General features: G+C 37.7%; 1 protein-coding gene across 1 annotated transcript in view; it reads left to right on the forward strand.

The window, feature by feature from the left end:
* The window catches only part of LRP1B (LDL receptor related protein 1B), a 989801-nt gene that overhangs the window by 756776 nt on the left and 209186 nt on the right, over nucleotides 1-23839 (forward strand). Inside the window, exons 19-23 of the mRNA XM_070957016.1 lie at nucleotides 7303-7383; nucleotides 11347-11511; nucleotides 15433-15615; nucleotides 19904-20104; nucleotides 21026-21271. Of these exons, the coding sequence (XP_070813117.1) occupies nucleotides 7303-7383; nucleotides 11347-11511; nucleotides 15433-15615; nucleotides 19904-20104; nucleotides 21026-21271 (876 nt within the window). The remainder of the gene's footprint in view (nucleotides 1-7302; nucleotides 7384-11346; nucleotides 11512-15432; nucleotides 15616-19903; nucleotides 20105-21025; nucleotides 21272-23839) is intronic.

Here is a 23839-nt window from a genome sequence, read left to right on the forward strand (position 1 = left end):
CTGAATACCACCTCTGATTCTCTCTTTCTTTCGCTATCATATATATATATGTATCAAAGTTGGGTTTCAGCAGGTTCTGACCAGTTCTGGAGAACCAGTAGCAGAAATTTTGAGTAGTTCAGAGAACCAGTAGTAAAAATTCTGACTGGCCCCGCACCCATCTATTATCTGCCTCCCAAGTCCCAGCTGATCAGGAGGAAATGGGGATTTTGCAGTAACCTTCCCCTGGAGTGGGGAGGGAATGAAGATTTTACAGTATCCTTCCCCTGCCATGTCCACCAAGCCACGCCACCAAGCCATGCCACGCCCACAGAACCGGTAGTAAAAAAATTTGAATCCCACCACTGATATGTATGTATATACAGTACATAGATACTGTATATACACATGCACATAAATACTGTGTGCGTACAAACATACACAGAAACACACACACACACACACACATATATATTCATATAATTTTATTACATTTGTCTGGCACACGACTCTTAATGACTCTGGGTGGCTCACAGCAATCACAGAAATTACAATAAATAATACATTAAACAATAGCAAGCCACACTAAAGGCCTGGGTGAAGAGCTGTCTTCTAAACAAGGGCAGAGCCATCCAGATCTCAGAGGGAATTTTATTTCATAAGTCAGACGCGGCTACAGACAAAGCACATTTCTGGGGTCCCTATAGATAATATTGTTTAATCAAAGGAACCTGGAGTAGCCCAACCTTGAAGGAGCAAATTGGCCAGACAGATGCTTTGGGAGATAGAAGAAACTCAAGTAAAGTGAGCCTAGGCCACATATAGATTTATAGGTAACAACCAGCACCTTGAATTGCAGCCAGAAGCAAAGTGGCAGCCAGTGCAGCTTGCAAAGCTGATATGCCATTAATGCTCATGCAGCTACCTTCTCTATCTGCTTCTTCACATTCTGGAAGTCTTAGGGAACCATCACCATCACAAAATACATTATGCATTATCAAATTAACCCTGTTTTATTAATAGAACAGAAAAATCTAAATGCTATCAATGCATAAGTGATACCTATGCTCTTGACATTTTTTTAAATGAAACATGTCAAAAGTGATAATATTGCTTTTCGTGGCCTGCTGTTGGACTGTATTAATCCTTTCTCCTCTTAAGGTTTTTATTTTATTTTATTTTATTTTTATTTTCTAGTCTTCTTATTTTTCTCCCCTCTCTATTACACACAATACAGCCCAGCTTTCTTTCCCTGGTTGCCGAGGTATTTTCTTTGCTGCTTATCAATCTGTATAGTCCACAGAATATTTTAAATATACTTTAAAGGGAAATATTTGTAGCTCAGGACTGAAATGAGGGGTCTTTATAACACTAGCACTGATGATGCTGTCTAGTTCGGGTAATGACACTTCTGCAAGAAAACAACCAAGTTCAGAGAGCACCAAGGACCCCTTAAATATACTTTAATTAAAAAGCAAAAATAAAGCAGGCCAGCATGTTCCAAAGCAAACTACCAAGCTCAGACATGATAATTTTTACCAAGAATGCTTCTGGCTTCCACATAGAGAACAGAAATATAATATTTTTTTATTTAAAAAAAGAGAGCGGGGGTGGAGAGGAAAAGGGGGTAGGGAGGGAGAGTATGGGGCAGGCAAGGAAGAGGACGGAAGACAGGATGGCTGCCTGGGAGTTCTGCAGCCCTAGACCTCATGGAGGAGAGGCTGAATAAATGGAGTGAAAGCATAGGTCAAAGTCAAGAGACAAACTAGAAGATAAGCCTGAAGAGAAAAAGGCAACCAGAAAAGGGCAGCATCTGAGAAAACTAGGAGGGAGGGAGAGGGAGAGGGAGAGGGAGAAAGAGAGAGAGAGAGGGAGGAAGAAGAAGAAGAAAAGAAAAGGTGTTAATTTCCTTCCCTCATTTTGTGAGATGTTTGCTTCAGAGGGAGCAAGTAGAAAAGGCACACAAAAATGTAAAGATTGTGACAGCACAGAAGTAGAAAAGAGGAACCCATCTGAGGTAGATGGACTTAAATCTGTAGAAAAAAGAGTTTGGCTCTGTAAAGAATGACAATAAAGTAATTGAGATTACAGAAATATAGAAGTAAAAAATAAATAGATATAGAAAAAATATAGAAGACAAAGATATGAGAATAATGTAAAACTGGACTTTCAAGAATATAGTATAGATCAAGAACTTACAGAAATTATAGCTAAATTATTTGTTTAATTAAGATTAACTTCTGAATTAGTGGTGTGTGTGTATGTGTGTATTTCCTTTTTAAAAAGTTTTTTGTAAGCTTTCTTTTTGTAAAATAAAACCCCTCCCCAATTTCAAAATTGACATTTTGTCAAATGCATTTTAATTCTAAAAGTATATTTTTGAATATCTTTGGTAACTCAGGCCACATTTGTGACATTTCCAAACAGTAAATTTTGATTACATAAATACTTCATATATTAAATCAGTCTACCATAAATGTTGCTTTGTTTGAAGCGAGGTGAGAAGAGGCGAGACAGTATTAAATAACAATGTCCTTTATTAGGCAAGGCCTCAGGCCATAACAACAGCAAACACCCATTACAGTAGGAACGAATGAATCAGGCAACAATTTCTGTCAAGGCTGCTATTTATACAGCAGCTGTCAAACAGGTGGCCAATCACACGCACTCATTTCTCCCGCCGGCCGAGCTGTCACTTCACAGCCAATAGGCAACACTTCCGTGTTGCTGGGCAGAGGCATGGCTACGTATGCCACACTCCTCCCCCCTTGGATGGCGCATGCGTATTCCTGCAAACATGCTGGGCGCCTACGCACCCTTCCGGATCGGCGTAATTCTGGGGCCTCGCATGATGGAGGAGGTGCTTGTTCCAGATCCTCAGGAACTACTGGGGCTGGAGATCTAGTCAAGCTAGGCGAGTCAGCCGAGGTGAACTGCGGCCCATTATCTGATACCACCACATCGGGCAGGCTGTGAGTGGCAAATAGTTTGCGTAGGACCCTGTTGATGGCTTCTGAAGAGGTTGATGCCATGATAGTAGCCTCTATCCAGTTAGAGTATGCATCAACCACTACCAAAAAGGTTTGCCCCTTGGACCGGGCCAGCCAGGTCAATATGGATTCGGGACCATGGGCTTCTGGGGGTCTCCCATTCTGTAGGGGTGGCTGTGGGGGGTGCTGGCCAGGACTGCTGACAGCTCTGGCAACTCTCTACCCACTTTGTGACAGCCTGATCTAATTTAGGCCACCACACATAGCTGCGACCCAAAGCCTTCACCCTGGCTATGCCAGGATGCCCTTCATGCAGAGATTTTAATATGGGGGTGTGTAAGTTAGGGGGGACCACTATTCTGTTGCCCCACAATAAGCAACCCTTCAAGACAGACAGCTCATGTTGTCTCGCCTTGTATGGCAGGAATTCCTCTGGCAGATGTCCCTGTGGCCACCCCCTGTGCACCCAGTCAAGAACCTGCGCTATGGTGCAGTCTCGTTTGGAATATTTGGCAATGTCGGCCACGGTGACCAAGGTAGGAAATTCGTCCACCAAGAACACAGTTGAGGCAGGAGCCTGGTCTTCCACAGCTAAAGGAAGAGGGCATCGGCTGAGGGCATCCGCGTTGGAGAGCTCTCTGCCAGGCCAATAGATCAGCTGATAATTGTAAGCCACAAGGAAGATGGACCATCTAGATAGACAAGGGGACATGATCTGGGGTGTTTGCTTGTTGCCAGCTAACAACCCCAGCAGGGGCTTGTGGTCAGTTATCAATTGGAAAAAACAGCCATACACATAGTCGTGAAACCGCTTGAGGGCAGCAACAGCCGCCAGGGTCTCTTTGTCCAATTGACTATAATTTCTCTTGGCCGAGGATAAGGTCCGAGAAAAATAAGCAATTGGAGCCTCGGTTCCATTTGGCAGTAGGTGGCTCAGGACAGCCCCTATGCCATATGGAGAGGCATCACAAGCCAAAGTTAAGGAGATACTGTCGCTGTATTGGACCAGTATTGCATCTGAGGTAAGGAGATCTTTGACAGCAGTGAAAGCCGAGGCCTGGGCCCTTCCTCATACCCAGAGAGCCTTACAGTCTAATAACCTGTGAAAGGTTCCGCCACAGATGCCTTATGTGGCAGGAACACACTGTAAAAATTGAGTAAGCCTAGAAAAGCCTGCAATTCAGCTTTGCACGTCGGAGTAGGGGCTTTTTTAATGGCGTCCACCTTTGATGGGGTAGGGTGCAGACCTTTAGCATCTATCAGAAACTCTAAGAACTCAACCCTAGGAACCCCAATTGTACACTTAGATTTTTTGAGCTTAAGGCCCATTTGCTGAAACTGGGTGAGAACTTGTTGTAAGCGGCTAATAAGGGCAATTTGGCTGGTGGCCGAGATTAAAATGTCATCGAAGTAAGGGATGACTCCCAGTATTCCATGTAATAGCCGTTCCATAAGACCCTGAAACAACCCAGGAGCCACACTGATTCCAAATTGTAAGTGATGGCACTTAAAGGTACCCCTGTGTGTGACAATAGTCTGGGCAGCAGCTGTGGCATCATCCACAGGGAGCTGCTGATATGCCTGTGCCATATCCAGCTTGGCAAAAAATAGACCCCTGACCCAAAGAGTGGAGGAGGTGCTGGACCACGGGGACTGGATAAGGGTGTGCTTGCAGTGCACGGTTCAGTGTGCATTTGAAATCACCACAGATGCGCACGGAACCATCTGGTTTGGTGGGAATGACAATGGGTGTCTCCCACTTAGAATGATCTGTGGCTCAAGAACCCCCTGCGCAATCAGCTTATTCAGTTCCTTGTCCAATTTAGGATGTAGTGCAAAAGTCACCCATCGAGGCTTAAGCCGGATAGGGGACACTTGGGGATCAATGTTGAGGGATATAGGGTTTCCCACATATTTATCCAGGGAGTCATCGAAGACTTCAGCAAATTCAGTAGTCAAGGCCTCAAAATCGTTAGTGGTAGTAGCATGAATGCCTGTGATGTTGAGGCCCAAAGCCTTGAACCAATCAAGCCCTAGCAAACTGGGGAGGTTTCCCCTTACGACTAGTAATGGGAGGCGCCCTGAGAACACGCCTTTCTCCACTAAAAATTTGGCACACCCCAGAATGGGAATATTGTTCCCTTGATAGTCCCGAAGCCTGGTGTTGCAGGCAGTTAGGTGACCCCTGGAGAAGCTAGGGACTATTTTTTGTAGTGTGTTCCAGGCAACAATGGTCTTGGAGGAGCCCGTGTCCACCTTCATCTTGCAGGGCACCCCTTCTATTCTGACAGAAAAAGTTTTTTGTTGGGGCTTGTAGATGAATGGCTGATCGACACTGCAGGGTTGGTGTCCTCTCTGGTGATGGTGAAACAATCCTCTCTGGTGGCTTGGTGGCCTCTTTGGAAGTGTCTGGCTGAGCGAGGGGTGTTGTCCTGTGGGCTGGAGCGACAGACTTTAGCCAGGTGACCCCTTTTGCCACATCGTTGGCAGACTGCGGTCTTAAAACGGAACAATGAGTGAGGATGGTTTTCGCCGCAGCCGAGGCAAGGTGCTTGTTATGGTTTTCCTTCTGTTTGCCGTTTGCTTGTTGGGGATGATTTGAGGCGGTTCACATCATCTTCCTCATCTGTGAGGTCATCGGAAAAGACATCGTCATGGTGAACTCACCGGGCAGTTGCAAGCATGGACGGAGCCCTGTGCATCTCAGCCTCAGATTTTTCTGACATCACATATGTGCACGCCTCATCCAAAGCGGATTGGAGGCAAATGTCATTTGTTGCTAAAAGGCGACGTTGTAGTCTCATGTCCCTCACACCACACACCAACTGCTCAAGGAGGGAATCATCTAGGTTTGGGAACTCACAATCTATTGCAGCGGCCCTGAGGGAAGCCATGTAAAAGTTAATGGACTTCCCTTCCTTCTGGACCCTCTGGTGGAATGTAAATCGCCGGGACATGCAAGAGGGAGCAGGCACATAGTGTGCCTTTAGTTTGCCCATTAGAGTGGCCCAGGGCACTGTAGAGACAGGTTGAGGAGCCATCAGAGCCCTGGTGTCGCAAAAATTTGTGGGCCACATGCATTCAGGAAATGGGCATGTTTCCAGTCGCTGGACAGTTGAATAAAATCATTGGCCTGGAGGAAACAGTCAAAACGTTTTACATACGTGTCCCACGTCTCGGAGGCTGGTTCATATACTGCTAGATAATTGTAGGTCAGTATTCTCATGGCAAAAACAACACCACAGTTAAGCCCCACCCCCACCCCACCCCAGTGACTTTGTAAATATTTCTTGCTTCTACTTTCATTCTGAATTTAACATAAAAGCATCATGATCCAACAATGGTGACATGACTTCTTTATTATGATTCTATTTTTGTTCTTACCTTCCTTCTTAATACTATATTTAATTTGTTTTTAAGGCATACGATCACAGATGTTTACCATAAACTTCAAACTATTATTGTGGTGATAGCTATAAAATATTCCTTGAGAATCACAACATTGCCCCACAGGGGCACAAAATCATTACAGGCTGTGAAGCTGTACAATTTCTGTGATGTTTTTATGTTTTAGGCTTCTGTATACCTTTAGTATACTAAGAAAGACAATTCCTACCAGAAATATCTGAAATTTCTTTAAAGGGACAATTTAGGAATTTGTGTAGTCAGAAACATTTGTGCTTAATGCTTTAGCAAAATACTGTACTCATTTTCTTTTAATATACAAGTTGTCCTTGACTTATGACTAGTCGCTTAACAACCATTTGCATTTACAATGTCCATGGCGCTTTACAACCTATAAAGACAACACCCCCAGTCATTGTAAATAGTCAGGCATCCCTCCATGGTTTCTGACAAGTTGTTGCATTCTGTAGTCATGTGATGGTAATTTGCATTGCTTTTTACCAGCTTCCAGCAAAAAATGACAGTTCAGATAAATGGATTTGCACTTACAACCACTATATTTGCTTAACAACTGCCCCATTTATTTAACAGCCATTGCAAAAAAAAAAAGTTTTAAAATCACTTCGAGCATGTGGGTGTCTAGACTTATGACCCCAATGACTTACAACCAGATTTCTGATTACAGTTAGAGTCGTAAACTGAGAATTCTTTTATGTTATATTCATATACACATTATGTTATATTAATACAAACACCTTTTTTCTATTTCAGATAACATATCTAGTTGACACAGCTAGCAATGTAATAACAGTTGTTTTTGAAAATGTATGAAATAATAGATGCCCATATATTATAGTAAATATGATATTAAACCTCCTCTCCTCTCCTCTCCTCTCCTCTCCTCTCCTCTCCTCTCCTTTCTCTATAGAGTTCCCAACCTGTGACCCACTGATTCATTTTATATGTAATAATGGAAGATGTATTAATATCAAGTGGCATTGTGATACAGGTAAGAATCAACACTAGTTTAACTCTAGTCACAAATAATGTTTCTGTCTAATTTTCAGGAATTCAGATTCCCTGTATCATAGCCAACCCTGAAGTAGCTAAGGCTGAAAGTTTCATGTGATAGTGGTGGGAATTAGCTTTCATGTTACATGTTACCTATTAAGTTTTGTGTAATAGGTTCCATGTTAGCATCCAATCCACTATTTATACACTAGAAGTGACAATAATTGATTTCATTAAATCTTATAAAAGTGATCCAATGTTTTGAAGATTAATATGTACTAAAGAATTTACCGATTAATCATATAAGTATAATGCATAGGATTATCATTGATTTCTGACCTTTCACTTCTGCTTGAAGATGGAAAGTGACAGAATACTATTTAAGCCATTATGTCTCCTGTTAATTAAATATTTGTGATATTGTATATGCTATTTGCATATTTATATATATATACTGTAAGCCTGATTTACTTATTTCTTATATCACTTATTTCTCTATGCTTCTATACTTAGTCAAAAAAAGAAATTGATGGTGGAGCTTGATTGACCTGTTTTGGTTAGGGGCCCCCCACCTCTTTATTACTATTCCATAGCTTAAAATATATTGAATGAATGCCCTAAACCACAAAGTAAAATAAAACAGTATTTATTTTACTTAACAAATAGGGAGTGGCACATAATATATAAATGGCTACATAAAAACAGTAACTGAAATGCCTATTGTGGCATCATGTATACATGGGTTTGCATCACTGAAGAAAAAATCTTGTAGGACACTCCCACATTTAATGTTTTGGCAGGACCATGCCTCTTGTGTGCAACATGCTAGGACCATAATTCTTCTCTCACCACAGTAGCAGCATCCAGTAAACTATATTGCATCTTCGTAGCCTCAGATATTGCTAAGCATGTAATACTTAAAATATTATAAGAATCAACACATGTCTAGGATCTTGGATGTGTTTCCTATACCTTTCATCACTCTGTTGTTTTGGTTATTGCTATACAAATATTTTGTCACAGTTTTTTATTTATTTATTTATTTTATTTATTTAGGGAATTTATATTGCCGCCTATTCACATATAGGCTTACAGAATATAAAACCTCATATAAAAACAATAAAATTAATAAAAGAAGCCATATAATAAATTAATATTCTAAAATCATTCCCCCCCCCCCCGCCCTGGTGACAGCACCTCACACAAGCCATTTAATGGGCTCCAACCCGCTCTGGGTTCCCCAGGCCCATTGGCAGAACCTGCAACCTTTTGTTCCCTGCAAGGTCTTCAGGGCCACCTTAATTATATTCTTTAAGCATAAAACTCACCTCATGTTCGAAACTGTAGGTGAGATCCCAAACTTTTACTTTGCACCCATTCTTTTGTCTAAAGCTAGTCATAGAACATAATAGAAAAGGAATGAAAGCTAGTGACACTGACAGATATATAGCTGTGTTTAATTAAAACAAAGTCATACTAAAAGTCAAACTGGACACCAATGATTTGACGGCCTGGGAAGGAGTGACAAATGGTGTCCTCGCCCAATCATGCAGCACAATGCAAAAGCTGTGAATGTTATATTATACTTGCCCTTTGGGGTCTGAGGCAGATGTCAATTCCATGAAGTAAGCTTGCTATTGCTTGCTATTCTCTCATATGTGGGGGACAATATTTATTGTTATTTAACTTATTTTATAATATTTGAAATCTGCCCCCATCAAAAAGATACAAGGAGAAAATCAACACCTGATCAATCCCATAAAAACATAAAAACACAACAATAGTAATCAATAGTCATTTGATCGAAAAACTTGCTAGAAGCCAAAGTTTTGGGGAAATAGCATGATTAGCAGGATCATTCAAAATGTACTGAGGGTTGGGGAAAGATGTACCTCTGGGGGCAGCATTTTCAAAGTTTGGAGGCCATTACCAAGAACCATGGCCTTAGAACACACCTTATGCTTCTAGTATTTTGGATCTTCAAATGGCCATCTCTATCTTCATATATCTTTTCTTCCAATCCCCATTAAGCTGATCTGTTTTTCTCTGAGATGCTGTGTAAATACTGCAATAGTGCTGGTACTTGCACTTTTTTCAGGACAGCATGCACAATTGGAGACTTCATCAATACTCAGCTTTCAAATGTTTTACAAAGATGATCTGCAAAGTTGCAAATTGGATGAACATTAAGTAACCACCTAAAGAACTACAATAACAGACAAGTAGCCCTTTATTACTTTCTAAGCTGAGCTAATTGACCCTTTGGAAATAAAGACTAAATTTAAAAGAAAATGAGGCAAACATATTGACATATTCATAAATGAACTCCCACCTACATCCTGAATATTAGACAAATTCAGGAAGCACAGGTGAATAACTTCTATATAATGTCCTTTATATCTTGTGTAACACTATCCTATTTAAGATTCTGTTTTGCTGCACGGGTATTGAGTTCTCAAATTATAATTATATTAATATATAATATTAATGTACAGGTAGTCCTCAACTTACAACAATTCATTTAGAAATTCAAAATTAACAATGGTGCTGAAAAAGTGACTTATGACCATTTTTTTACACTTATGACTGTTGCAGGATCCCCATGGTTCACATGATCAAAATTCAGATGCTTGGCAACTGGCATGTATTTATGACAGTTGCAGTGTCCCAGTCATATGATCACCTTTTGTGATATTCTGACAAGCAAAATTAATGTGGAAACGAATTTTACTTAACAACAGTGTTACTACCTTAACAAGTGAAGTGATTCACTCAGCAGTGAAGTGCACTTACCTTTGCTACCAGTTCGGAAATGTGAGCATGTGTGCCTCTTCTGTGCATGCGCAGAGCCTTCTGTGCATGTGCAGAGGGTCAAAAATGGGACGTAATGATGTCCCAGCAGGTGGGCGGAGCCTCCCGCCGCCGGCCCTACCGATTTGTGCAAGCTGTATAGATCCGACTGGATTTCATCGCTGGATTCACTTAATAACAAAGGTCATAAAAAGTAGCAAAATTTATGAAAACAGTGTTGCTTAGCAATGGAAATTTTGGGCTCAATTCAAGGTGCTGGTTTTAATCTTTAAAGTTCTTTCTGGCATGTGACCAGTTTATCAAAGGGACTGCCTCTCCCCATCTACATCATCCTGTCCCATTCAATCTGGCAAAGAAAGCAAGTTATAGATACCATCTGCCACACAGTTATGTTTAGTGGTCCCAGGAGGTGAGACAACTTACCACAGTACCTGCTCTATGGAACATTCTCCTTTCCTATCCCAAAGTCAGCTCTATTCTGCTATTATTTTAATAACTCGTTATGTTATCAGGCCTGGAGGCCCAGGAAAGTGGAAATATTCTGAGATGACTCCATTGTAGTTGATGTTTTGACCTTTCTGTGTGGTTTGTATGTTTTAATATTTAATAATATTTCTCTTTTAAATAATGATTGGGTTTTTATATACCCTGTGCTTTTATTTCATTGTTGTATAACACCCAGAGTCATTTTTAGTGATATATATGGCTTTATAAGTGTGCTAAATAAATAAATATTAATTATTCTTTGTAGTCTGCCATTAGGGCAAGTCTAACTTCTGTTTTTAAGGTTATTCTAATTGCTTTGGGCAGAAGCCAATTTGGCTTATAATCTAAGTAATATATAGAGGTCAGCAAAGTATTTTTCTAATTTGTTCCTTTTTCATAATTATTTTTTTAATTAATTTTTTAAAAAATTGTTTTTGGTAAATCAGAACTTATTGTTACAATTACATTTAAAATCTATATACTCTCTGTACCTTCCCCATCATACAAATCTTGCTGAAATAGCTCTATTCTAACTCTATACATTAACTCTATTCTTGGCTTTACAAAACTGAAGGAAATAAAAAGCTGAATCTACTGTTTTCTGCTTAGTTATTAAATACAAGAATAAATTGGGCATGAATAAAATACTCACACATTTTTACAGATAATGACTGTGGTGATGGGACTGATGAACTGGACTGTCTTCATTCATGTTTTGACAACCAGTTCAGGTGCTCTACTGGCCGGTGCATTCCAGGTCACTGGGCTTGTGATGGAGACAATGACTGTGGAGACTTCAGTGATGAAACTAAACCAAATTGCACCAAAGGTCAGTGTTTTATATTCCCCTCCCAATTTCCAGTAAAATGCTTACCTTTGTCAAACGAAATAATAATCAAGATCATGATTTTAGCTGAGTAAGATGATTTATTCCTACTGAATTATGGCAATTGTATAAAATATGCATATAGCAATAAATGGTGTAGGTAGGTATATGTATCTTTGTCTGTGTGGGTGTCTGTGTGTCTAGGTCTGTGTCTCTGTGTGTGCATGTGTCATACATATATAAAACACATCAGGGAATATCTTTTAAGATATAACTTTTGACCATAGTAAAAAAAATCATTTGCTCTTTAGTTATAATATAAAGTGAGTGAGCAGCTGGTTTTTGGTAGTGATAAAAGGGAAGCATGGTAGTAGTTTCTTAGTTTAAAATCAGATATTGTATTTTACTGTCTGGGAGAAGGAAAATATTTTTGTACTACCCCTGTTTTCCCAAAAATAAGACATCCCCTGATAATAAACCCAATTGGGCTTTTGAGTGCATGTGCTAAAATAAGCCTCCCCCTGAAAATAAGCCCACCCCAAAAATATTTAAATGCAGAGCTAGAAATCAGGTAAGATGGCAGGAGGAGCCCCATCTTGCTCCATGCACCCCAAAATAATAAGACCTCCTGGAAAATAAGGCCAAGCGCTTATTTTGGGGTTCAAAAAAATATAAGACAGGGTCTTATTTTCGGGGAAACACGGTATGCATGATGATGCAGGGAATGCAGATATATCATTTGAGCCAGTCCTGATTTTATTATGACGTTGCTTTAGTTCACTAAAACAATATAGCAATGGAAACATGTTTGTAATTTGAATATTTATTATTAAATAAGAAGCAGAGGAAAAGAATATTGTGTTAAAAATTCTGCTGCAATATTTTAAATATTGCTCACAAAGGGCAAAAACAATAATACGTTGCAGTGTAAGAGGCAAGTTGAAGAATTCAGTTCATATCAGTACACTAAAATATAGTTCCTTTCAGTCTGCTTAGATAGAATGTGCAGATTCAAGGATAGTCTAGGTATAGGTAGTAGAATGAGTTATCAGTCTATTAAAAACAACATACTACATATTTTATATAGCAGTCACTGTATTTATGATGATTCCAACTAGCATTTGCTACGGAGTATTTATTTGCTATAATTTCTTCAAGGAAAATTTGAATTATGAAAATAGAGTGAAACATTGGATTTTTTATCATACTCTTTTTGGCCAGACAAGTTATCAGATATATTTCAACAATGGTCTCAGCACTCTGAAATCTGATAAATGAACATTTTGTCCTGCTTAATACTTTTCAATACTTTTATTGAAAAATAATATGTTTATGATTCATAGGAATAAGTGCAACCTCTGAAAAAAACACAGAAGTCTCTTCCTCTTCTTGTAGTCAGTAGTATTTGATGCTTAGCCACTTTTGTTAAATTTTTGAATGGCATTGCTTACATTGAAAGGAACCTCAAAATGTTTTCAGTAACTTGTAATACTTACATATATACAAAATATTAATAAGATAGAGAAGGCATACATTGCAGTTTCCAAAATCCATCCCCACTAGTGCCCATAGGAGGCGTTTGTGTTACAGAGCAACATGTTCTCCCTGTGAACTAATTCAGGTTTTTTTTCTCTCTCTCTCTCCCTCTCCCTCTTCCTTTCCTTCTCCCTTTTTCTTGGACAGAGAGAGAAAGAGAAGGAAAGAGAGAGAGAGAGGGAGGAGGGAGAGAGAGAGGGTCTAATCAGGGTGGGTACACAATGTTTTCTTCTGCATGGGCTGGTATGCATTGCTGTTCTCTCTTTAAATATTTTTGGGGATATGACTGCTCTCAGAGATGTGGGATAGATAGATCTGTATACTGTTTATTCAGAGTCACATTCCAAGAAAGAGAATGGGAGAGGATTAATGCAAAAGTTGGCCCTATTCCAACTAACAGCCCTTCACCCACTTGGGGTGAATTGGAGGATTTTTACAGGATTCTTTGTTCTAACTGGATTCAGTTCTTTTTTAAACCTGCAGGTTCTTCTACACCAACTTATTTTTGTTTTGATTGTTTTCTGACAGATATTCTTTCCTATGCTCACACAAATAGAAATATTTCCAAACCCATTCTGTAATTTCCAATGATCAGTTGCTTTAGAAAAAATAAAAATACAATTTTGTGCTTTCGTGCTTGGAAGTACTGTAAGTCCTATTATTTTCAGTTCCATTTACACTCTAGTAGGCATAGATTTCAGTAATTATTTTGCTTTTTCAGTTCAGAAATGTAAATAGTCACTGCACAATGCAATGCAATCCTAATTCAGTAGTTTCATTTTCATTGAGGATAATATGTATCTGCAGCAATTTCCAATAACTGAAAGTTTTCAAAAATGAAAAACCTTTAATTTAAATGAAACCACTTTTTCTATTATTGTAGTGTAGAGCCGGAGATATTTTTCTCATTGTGTTTTCTGTAGGAGAAAACTCCAGATAGGCTTAAAATATAACACATTTTTTACATTGTAGCTTTCTTTCATAGTGATATTTTTAATATCAATTGAATGTCTCTTTAGACATTATTAAAAACAACATAAATTGTTCATCAATAGGTATTTATCCACAGACTATATTTTTACATGATGTTAAACTGCCATACATACCTTATTTGGAACTCAGTTTTACAACTCTAAAAAAATGTTTCAGTAAATACTTTCATACAATTCAACACGCTCTATAATGTTAGATACCTAGGAGATATTTATTTACATTCCTTTTTTTCATTTTAAATGGAAATGTATCATATGCGTAAAAGAGACAAATAAGTAATATTTGGAGCTTTGGACTACATCAGGATTGGATGTATGATCCACCAAATGTTATTGAATGCAAATTCCTCAAAAGAGGTATTACTTAAGTTTTACATTTATTAGTGACAGATAACATATGTGATCTCTTATGTTCTTGTCTGGAAAGATTCCAAATAACTGGTGTATTCACTGGTTCCTTGATCTTTGCAACAATTGTTGGTTCTGCTTTCGTGGGCACGATTTCAGTTTGCAATGAAAATAAAGGTATCTTGACAATGGATTTTCACATTTAGGACTGTCAAATTCTAAATCCATTTCAGAATTTTAAAAATCTTTTCTACAAACTGAGAATGGAAATGGAATTGTAACGTTTATAATTTGGCATTGGATCAAGATATATCAATATATCTTTGGTCTTGTCTTGCTGCTCTTATCAGGAAAGTTATTTTATTATGTTTTTCTTTCTTTTCCATAGGTTGAGGTTCTGTCTTTGATTATCTGTGATTTTGTCATTGGGGAAAAATACTCCCTTTCTTCTACACTTATTGCATAGAAATGTTCTCATTCTGTGAATGTCTCTTTGGCCAAAGAACAATTTATAATATGATAGTTCAGATGGTTAAAATGAATATCACCACTGTATCTTTTCAATAGTTCCAATTATATTTCCCCAATGAAATTCACACTGGTGCAAAACTATGAACAATATCTAAAATAAACTTATCCATTATAATGGAGAAGTATATACTTTTCTTCAACATAATCCTTATGTAACTTGAGGTATGCATTGGCTCTGCTTACACGTTTGAATTGAATATATGTACATATATGTACTTAATGGAAAAAGTCAATTACTGGAAACCTGCTTAAAATGAAAGTGACAATTTTAATCATCTTCCTTATATTCAATATATTAATGGGCAATTGAGTCCATATTGTAAAAATATGGTTCTGGGTTAGAACAGTATGATTTTTCTTTTCTCTATACAAAATATGGCTTTTTACAAGAAGACTACGATATGGTATACCACTTCCTTGACTGTATCCAAGTAGCAATGGGAAAATATTGAAAATTATACAAATTACCAAAAAAGATTTTTAACTGATTTTGTATTATCATTTTTTTTAATTTTAGAGATAGCTTCTCTTGGGAGATGCGGTGGGAAAGAATTTCAATGCTACCCAGATGGAAACTGCATTCCTGAGTTTTGGCGCTGTGATGGAGAAAAGGACTGTGAAGATGGCAGTGATGAAAAGAGTTGCAATGGAACTATAAGACCATGTGATGCCAAAACAAAGTTTTCCTGCAAAGCTACAGGTATTAAAGGGTAACAGTTTATGCAAAGTTAAAACTATGATTTTATTGTTAGCATTATAACACTATTTTCCTCATTTGGCTTTGAAACAGCCTTGTTATAGTTTAAATAGTGTGGGTTTTTTGCTTCTTATGGAAAGAATTAAGTTATAGCCCAAAGTTTATAATTTAGGATTGTTTAGAAAACATTGTTTAGAATCTTCCTAGCTTACCATCATTCTTTGCCTAACCATAGGAGAACCATTTCTTTAGCTTGGTCATATGTATTAGCTTCATCAGATTTTTCAGTCTCTGCCCCATCTGCTGAAAGAAGTATCAATTGTCCGTGTCCTTTTTTACTGCATCTTTTATTTGGCCCATGCCTTAATTATACTTATACTGTGTTTTCTTGAAAATAAGCCCTACCCCAAAATAAGCCCTAGTTAAGGTTATCATCAGCTGGGGGGGGCGTGGCCAGCACCAGAGGCAGTGAGGGCATGGGGATTGATGGTGTCCAGCAGCAGTTGCAGCCTGCACAGAGCAGGTAAGTTGATTACCTGTCCAATCAGCAGGCAAAGGCAGATGTGGGGCGAGGCATGTGATCTGGATGTGCCACATGGGCCATGGGAAATCTGAGAGTCAGTAGGTCGGAGCAGGTGGCTGGCTGCGGGAGACTCAGTGCCAGTGGCACTGGCAGCAGAACCAGGCAGATGCATGGGGGAAAACGCAAGCAATCCTGATGAGCTGTGCGAGCTGCAGACAAGCCGAGAGACACAAAGATGAGCCTCCCATGGCTGGCTGCCCACTCCATCCCATTGTCTCTCGGCTTACCTGTGGACTGTGCAACATGTCGGGATTGCCTGTCTTCCCCCTATGCCTACGCCTCCATTTTCTTGAAGACAAGCCTCCCGTAGCCGCCCACCCACTCCGGCCCACCAACTCTTGGCTTTCCCATGGCTCATGCGACACATCTAGATCATGTGCCTCCCCCCACCTCTCCCTCTACCTGCTTCTTGGACAGGTAATCAACTCACCTGCTCTAAGCAGGCTTTGCAGCCCCAGAGTGTACTGACCCAGGGGCCAGCAGGCTGCAGCTGCTGCTGGACAATGTCAGCCCCTGCCTGCTCACTGCCTTTTCTGTGTTTGCCAGGGGGTGTGGTGCCCAGCTGGGCTGATCACACTGATATTACGTTTCCCTGAAAATAAGTCCTAATGCTTATTTTGGAGCCCTCAAAAATATTAAGACCAGGTTTTATTTTTGGGGAAACACGGTATTAGCTAACTGCCATGGAACCTTTTTTAAAAAAAAAAAAAAAAAGACTTTATGGAACTCCTTTTACCTGTTTAGTAAATGGGTAATTTCTAAAGAGTTTAAATTCTGCTTAATTGCCATTGCAAAGGAATATAAATGCCATCAGATCTTTAATTTTACATATTAAGCTTAACATTCTACAACAATGTATGTTATGTGATTACTATCATAAAGAAACCCATAAATTAAAACTAATCTCTAGAAGTAGATTATGTTATATTGAGACATTAGGAACCATGTTTGGACTGTGTTGGGAAGTGTCAGTAGCAAAATAAAATTATTATTATTATTATTATTATTGGTTCGATTTATATGCCGCCCTTTCTCCAGAGACTCAGGGCAGCTTACAATGTGTTAAGCAATAGCCTTCATACTTTTGTATATACCTGCTTAGTAGGGCTTTCGCCCCCCCCAAGCGGTGTTCTAGATAAATTGGTCACTATAAAGTGTAAATAATATTTATATAATTGGGTTTATTTTCATTATGCTTAGGACATTCTGAACCCCAACAACTTAGTAACCAGTAACTGAAGTGCTGTCATGATTCATCTTGGATACTGTATTTTCCGGCGTATAAGACGACTTTTTAACACATGAAAATCTTCTCAAAAGTTGGGGGTCGTCTTATACGCCAGGGGTCATTCTCCTGTAACCAGGCAGACTAGCCCAAAAGGCTCTGACGAGCCTTAAATGGCTCTGGCGATCCAAGCTCTGACGATCCCAGCTGAGTTGCCTGCTAATCAGGCAACACAGCTGGGATTGCCAGAGCCATGTAAAAGGAAAAAAGTTTTCCCCCTCCAGCTTGCTTACCTTAGCTGCTAGTCGCAACGCTTGCCTTGCTTCGCTTGCCTGCAATCCATTCCATCAGCAAGCAACTCCCTGCCTGCAATCAAGCAGGCAGGGAGTTGTGGACTTCAACTCCCAGAATTCCTCAGCCAGCAAAATAAAGCTGGCTGAGGAATTCTGGGAGTTGAAGTCTACAAGTCTTAAAGTTGCCAAGGTTGGAGACCCCTGTTCTATTGGGTAAGTTTTTTTCCCCTTTGGGAGCTTTTAAAAAGAATAGTTAATTGGGTTTTTTTAAAGTTGTTATTTTTTAGACCTAGCCATTTAAAGTTTAGGAAGTTTTAAATTTAGCTTTCATATAAAAATAAAAATAAAATAAAATAAAATAATATTTGTGCAGCTTTCTGAGATTTAGTGTGTTTCTGTAGTGTTTCACTCTAACTACACAAACACACAAAATCTCACAAAGCTGTATGTGGAATTTTGTGTGTGTAAAGTGTGAAAGTTGTTTTTTTGGGCTTTTTGTGGCTGTGTGAGGTTCCTGCTTGTTGCAGGGGCCATTTTGGGTCTAGCACAGCTGCTTTTACATTGTGGGTGAGCCAGTTGATGTTTTTTAATTTTTATTTGGTGTGCGTTGGAAGAGGGGTAGTCTTATACGGCGAGTATAGCCCAAACCCTATATTTTAACAGGAAAAGTCGGGGGTCGTCTTATATGCCCAGTCGTCTTATACGCCGGAAAATACGGTATATCCTGTTAGAAAAATAAATGTAATAAATGCATATCATTTAATGAATTGAAAATTGATTACATCAGCACATATACATGCATATTTATTGTTCAATCTTTAAAGCTATAAATAAAACGTAATACAATATTCCTTAAAAATAAATTTTCAGTGTCTGCCAAACCTATAATAAATTGGTGTTAATGTCGATCATGATGGTTCTCCACATGTAGCTACCAAATACAATAAAATATAGAATTGTATAGCTAGCACACTAACCATTAATTAACATTTGGCATGAAAACTTGATCAAAGCTTTCTCTGAGGATTTACTTGGCAGAAAACAGATTTTTTTTGTGTAGATTTCAAGGTCCTATCAACAAGCAAGGATCACATTTTGGCATATTAAAGGGGGGGGAATTAAGAGCAGTCATGTTCCTTTCTTTCCAACCTCAATACATGACTTGAAACAAATTACATAATACACTTTTACCAATATTGCACGATGTTTGATGATACTTTTACAAAGTTGATAATAATTAATAAATTAATAGTAATATATATCCCAGCTTTTACCTATATTGCTCTAAAATAGTACTTAGAATGAAGAAAAAAGAAAAAAATACTCAAGTACCTAGTCCTAGAGAACAATTTGGACATATTTTTTAGAACTTGAATAAGAACATTCTGAAACCAGGGTCTGAGAAAGTTTATAATAGATCAATAATTGGCCTTTTGGCAACTGCTTTCTTTTCTTTCACTAGCTCCTTCTAGAAACAAAAATCAGTAATACACATCCTTAAATTAGAATCTCATGATTAGATCAAATGCAATATATGTCAATTAACTAGGTTTCCTGTTAATTGAACCCAATTTAATTGGGCTGAAAATAGTTATGCTTATTGGATTTGTTAACTCAGATGGATATTTTTCTTCTTTTTTTAAATAAGTGTTTACCAAAGTCTATAAATTTCCTGATAAAATGGCTTGAAATATATTGATGTAAAAAAAAAAAAATCCTTAAATTTAGCTATTTTGTCACATAAGGCGCACACATTGAAAGAAATATATTTTTTTATTTATAAAATATAAATATATTATTTTTTATATTTTATTTTAAATTAAATTTTAAGTACTTTAATTTTATTTATTTTATTTTTTTAGTTTCCATAAGGAAAAAAGTTTTCCATACCCAGAATAAAAATCTCATAAAATGTTCAGATTTCCATTTGAAATGACTTTTATTTATAGTTCCGTATAGCTGTTTCCAATTTATGCATTTTCTATCTGAAATATAAGATTGGGAAATGGCTAACGTTGCTTCATTTTTAGAAAAGATCAGTGATGAGTTTTGGATAGGGATTAAAAAATATATAGGCCATCCCTTGAAGTTCTTTTTCTATAAAATAGTGGCTTTAAACATAAAATATGAAAGAATAATTAGCCTTGTTAAAAAAAGGAATCAATATGTTTATTTTCTCTTTTCTTTAAGGGAGATGTATTAGCAAAGCTTGGCTGTGTGATGGAGACATTGATTGTGAGGATCAGTCTGATGAAGATAATTGTGAAGGCTATATGTGTGGGCCACCAAAATATCCATGTGCTAATGACACTTCCATCTGTCTGCAGCCTGAAAAGCTTTGCAATGGAATAAGAGATTGCCCTGATGGATCTGATGAAGATGATCTTTGTGGTAATTATACTTGATTAAATGCAGATGTACGAAAAAAATTAAATAATGGTCTAGATAATATATCCGGACTCTCCCACCCAGCCACATCCCTTATGTAAATTTTAATGTTTGATAATTGAACTATTCTCATCATATATGGTTGAAATTAATGCCATGCTGAAAAATTGCTCTTCTTTCATTTTGTCCATTTTTGAAATAAAGCAAATTCAAAGTAGAAAAATTCTTAAATACCAAATATACCAAATTCTGAATAGAATTCAAAGAATGGATGAAATCAGTTTATGTTTCAGGTGGCCAGCAGGTTTCTCTTCTCTTCTCTTCTCTTCCCTTCCCTTCCCTTCCCTTCCCTTCCCTTCCCTTCCCTTCCCTTCCTTCTCTTTTTTCCTCTCCTACTCACTGAAAATTTATAAAATTAATTGTATTAAACTACATAATTTTCCTCTTTCCTATATTGGATGTTGAAACAGATTCATGTTCTGACTATAATGCATTCCCAGATTTTTTTTTTCATACAAATGAAAAGCATAAAGTGAACACAAAATAAACAGAGCATGGCCGAGCAGCAGGTGTTAGTTCTGTGACACACGCAGAAGATTGTTATATAGTATTTATATGCCATCATGGTCTACATTTTATGCAATATATTGCTTACTTATCCCTAATAATTTAATTTATGTTATTCCAGTTTATTAAACCATCCAGTTTGCCTTTTATTACCCTATTTTTAAACCTACAGATTATATTATTTATATATGTGAATGAATACCAAAGAATTCTGAAATATACCTTTTATTCTTCATTCTGTTAGACTTAATCTTATAAAATATATCTATGGTGATATATTAAATTTTCATTTATGTCTGAGAAACACATTTTCACCTATTTTTATTTAAATAATAATAATTACTATTCTTATTTCAGAAGAATGTTCACTTAACAACGGTGGGTGCAGCCACCAGTGTTCAGTAGTTCCTGGAGGCAGGATTGTCTGTTCATGCCCCTCAGGATTGTACTTAAATTCAGACAATAAGACCTGTGGCTATGTAGATTATTGCACCAAACATCAGAAATGCAGCCAAGTATGTGAACAGCATAAAAATGCTGTTAAGTGCTCCTGTTATGAAGGTTGGGAACTTAGTAAAGATGGCGAAAGCTGTGCTAATATTGGTAAGTTGACATTTGCTTATCTATTCACTACTAGCTGATAACCCGCTGTTGTCCGGGTATTTATTTATTCCAATCCTGTATTAGACAGGAAGAGCAACTTCATCCTGATCCCTGATTTCAGCGAGAATTAAATTAGTTAAAAATGTTTTCCCTGTGCCCCCAGAAGTGTCAAGTAAAATGATACCACCTTGTTGTTTTGGTAGGTGATCCATGATCATTTGGTATGCTTTTTTCTGATCTTGATTTAGAAGTGGCTTCTTGTCCACAATATATGCACTAAGCTGTTCGACATTGTAGTTCTTTTCTCGTATGTAATCTGCATGAAGTATGTCGTGTTGGTCGTAGGGGTGCAGGCAGGCTGAGTTGCAGTAATGTTTTATTGATCATGGCCATACATTTGTCCTCAAGAATAAGTAAGGGCTTGTTGAAAATGTCCGGACCAAATGTAATTTCTAATGTTGGATTTACCCCTTTCCCAGAGGGAGCCCCCTTGTGGAGTACTGTGAAGCCGTTATCATGGCAACTCCACTGTGTTGCACAGTACAAGCCATTTTAAGGCAGTACACTAGAAGCCATTTTAAGGCACAACAGACTATATCTTAACAGAACACACACTCCAAGGGGTGTTAGGGGTGTCTTACCCCACAGTATTTCTTTCCAGAGAGTAAGTCATCTGTGTACAAAGTTTGGTTGAAATTGCTTGTGGTGTTCCAGACTTAAGCTGGGACACACACACACACAAACACAGAGCCATTTATACATAGATAGATAGATTACTAAGTATTTCTTATGAAAATTTCATGTGTCAAAATGGCCCATTTGCTTTTGAGAAGCAGGAGGAGTCCTTAATTATTTTAACTTTAACTCTTCTGATACAGATGCTCACAATTTGTTTCTATTTAGAAGACTTACGTAAGTTCTATAAGATATTATATGCAATGTAGAACTTGATGATACTGAACTTATCTTTATGCAAATATTTTATGTCCTTTTTTCATTTAATAAAAAAATTAATCTATAACATCAGATGTTATTTCTTATGTGAGATAAATGCCGTTGAATGACAAATTTAGAAAACATTTTTCTAAAACTTGAATTAAAAATATAGTGGTCTAGGTATAGAAGTGTTTGTAGAAGCCAAATACAGAAAACAGGTGGCAACAAATTAATACCTTTCTCTGAAAGTGCATTTGTTATAACAACTTTTTTGGTAACAAGTTTTAAATGCTCTTGATTCAATCTCACTGATCAGAGGCAGTATTTCAATATTTGGCTTTCTACGTATTGGTATGTAAAATGCAATTTCATTTTTCCATTTCCACCAATAATGAAGAAATTTGTGATTCAAAAATTATATATACATTTTATAGAGGATGGTTACACATGAAGTATCTTCTTTAATTGTCTTTATTCATACAATGATAGGGGATCACTGGTTTTGAGTCTTAACTGTGTAAATTTGAATTGTGCTAAATTTGTAACACATTAAGGAGCAAGGGAAGAAGAAAAATGCTCACAGCCATACCTACCCAGTCACACACTTTTTACATCATACAAAATTTTATATTTTACATGTAGTTCATATGCTAAATGGCATAAGTTATCTTATGGCTAAGAATTTAGAAAACATATTGCAGATTTTTTCTTTTATTTTTTCACATTTATTAGAAATATTATCAAATTTATATCTTTAGGTTTCTATAACAAGCTGATAAGCCCTCTTCATCTTCATGGAGCATTTGTCTTATAAAAAAAAATAAAGGTAAAACAATAACAGGCTAAAGAAAGGGCTGAAGTTGATGAGTGCCTCCAAGATCTATAGAATATTAAAGACATCCATTAAGAACAATAATGAGATACTGGGAAGTAGAAGCTTTTTATTTTCTTATACATGATTAGGAAAGGATTAACTGTATACTATAAAGTTACATTTAAAAAAAACCTTTTGCACATGTCATAGAGATATATTTTGGAATAAAAATAGTTTTTATCTTCCAATTATTGATAATTCTTCCCAAATCCTATGAACACATACTCCAACATATAGAGAAAGCAAGCAAGAAATACATCAGTAAAATTCTCTGACTTGGTTCTGGCAGACAATTCTGATGACTATAATGTAATAGTTAAAGTACTGGCCTAGAATTGGGGCATCCAAGTTCAAAATCATCCTTAGGCCCAGAAACTCCTTCTCATGGTCTGTTTAAAGTGCATTCATCCAGTCCTTGACAGAAAATATGCTAGCATAATTTGCCTTGCCAAGTGAATCATGAGTCCAGAAGGAGCTTCAGGTTGTACAAAGGGAGTGTTTGGGGACACCCACTTTACGGACTTCTTAGGAATGGGGTGAGATCCACAGTAGACAGTTTAAGGTTGAAGCTGTTGGGGTTTGGGGTTGTATCATAGTGGCCATGACCTCCTAAGTATCCTCAGACCCCAGTTCTAGGGAAGGCAGGTTGAAATCTCCTGGATCTAGGTTAATCAACCTAAGGATCTCCACCAACCTAGAAATGGAGTAAAGGAGCTCAGGCTCCAAAGATTACTATGCAGAAGGGGGACTGTTGCAAA

This window comes from Pituophis catenifer, unplaced genomic scaffold, assembly GCF_029215685.1.
Source record: "Pituophis catenifer annectens isolate HBS135680 unplaced genomic scaffold, rPitCat1.0.hap2 SCAF_1, whole genome shotgun sequence".
Taxonomy (NCBI): domain Eukaryota; kingdom Metazoa; phylum Chordata; class Lepidosauria; order Squamata; family Colubridae; genus Pituophis; species Pituophis catenifer.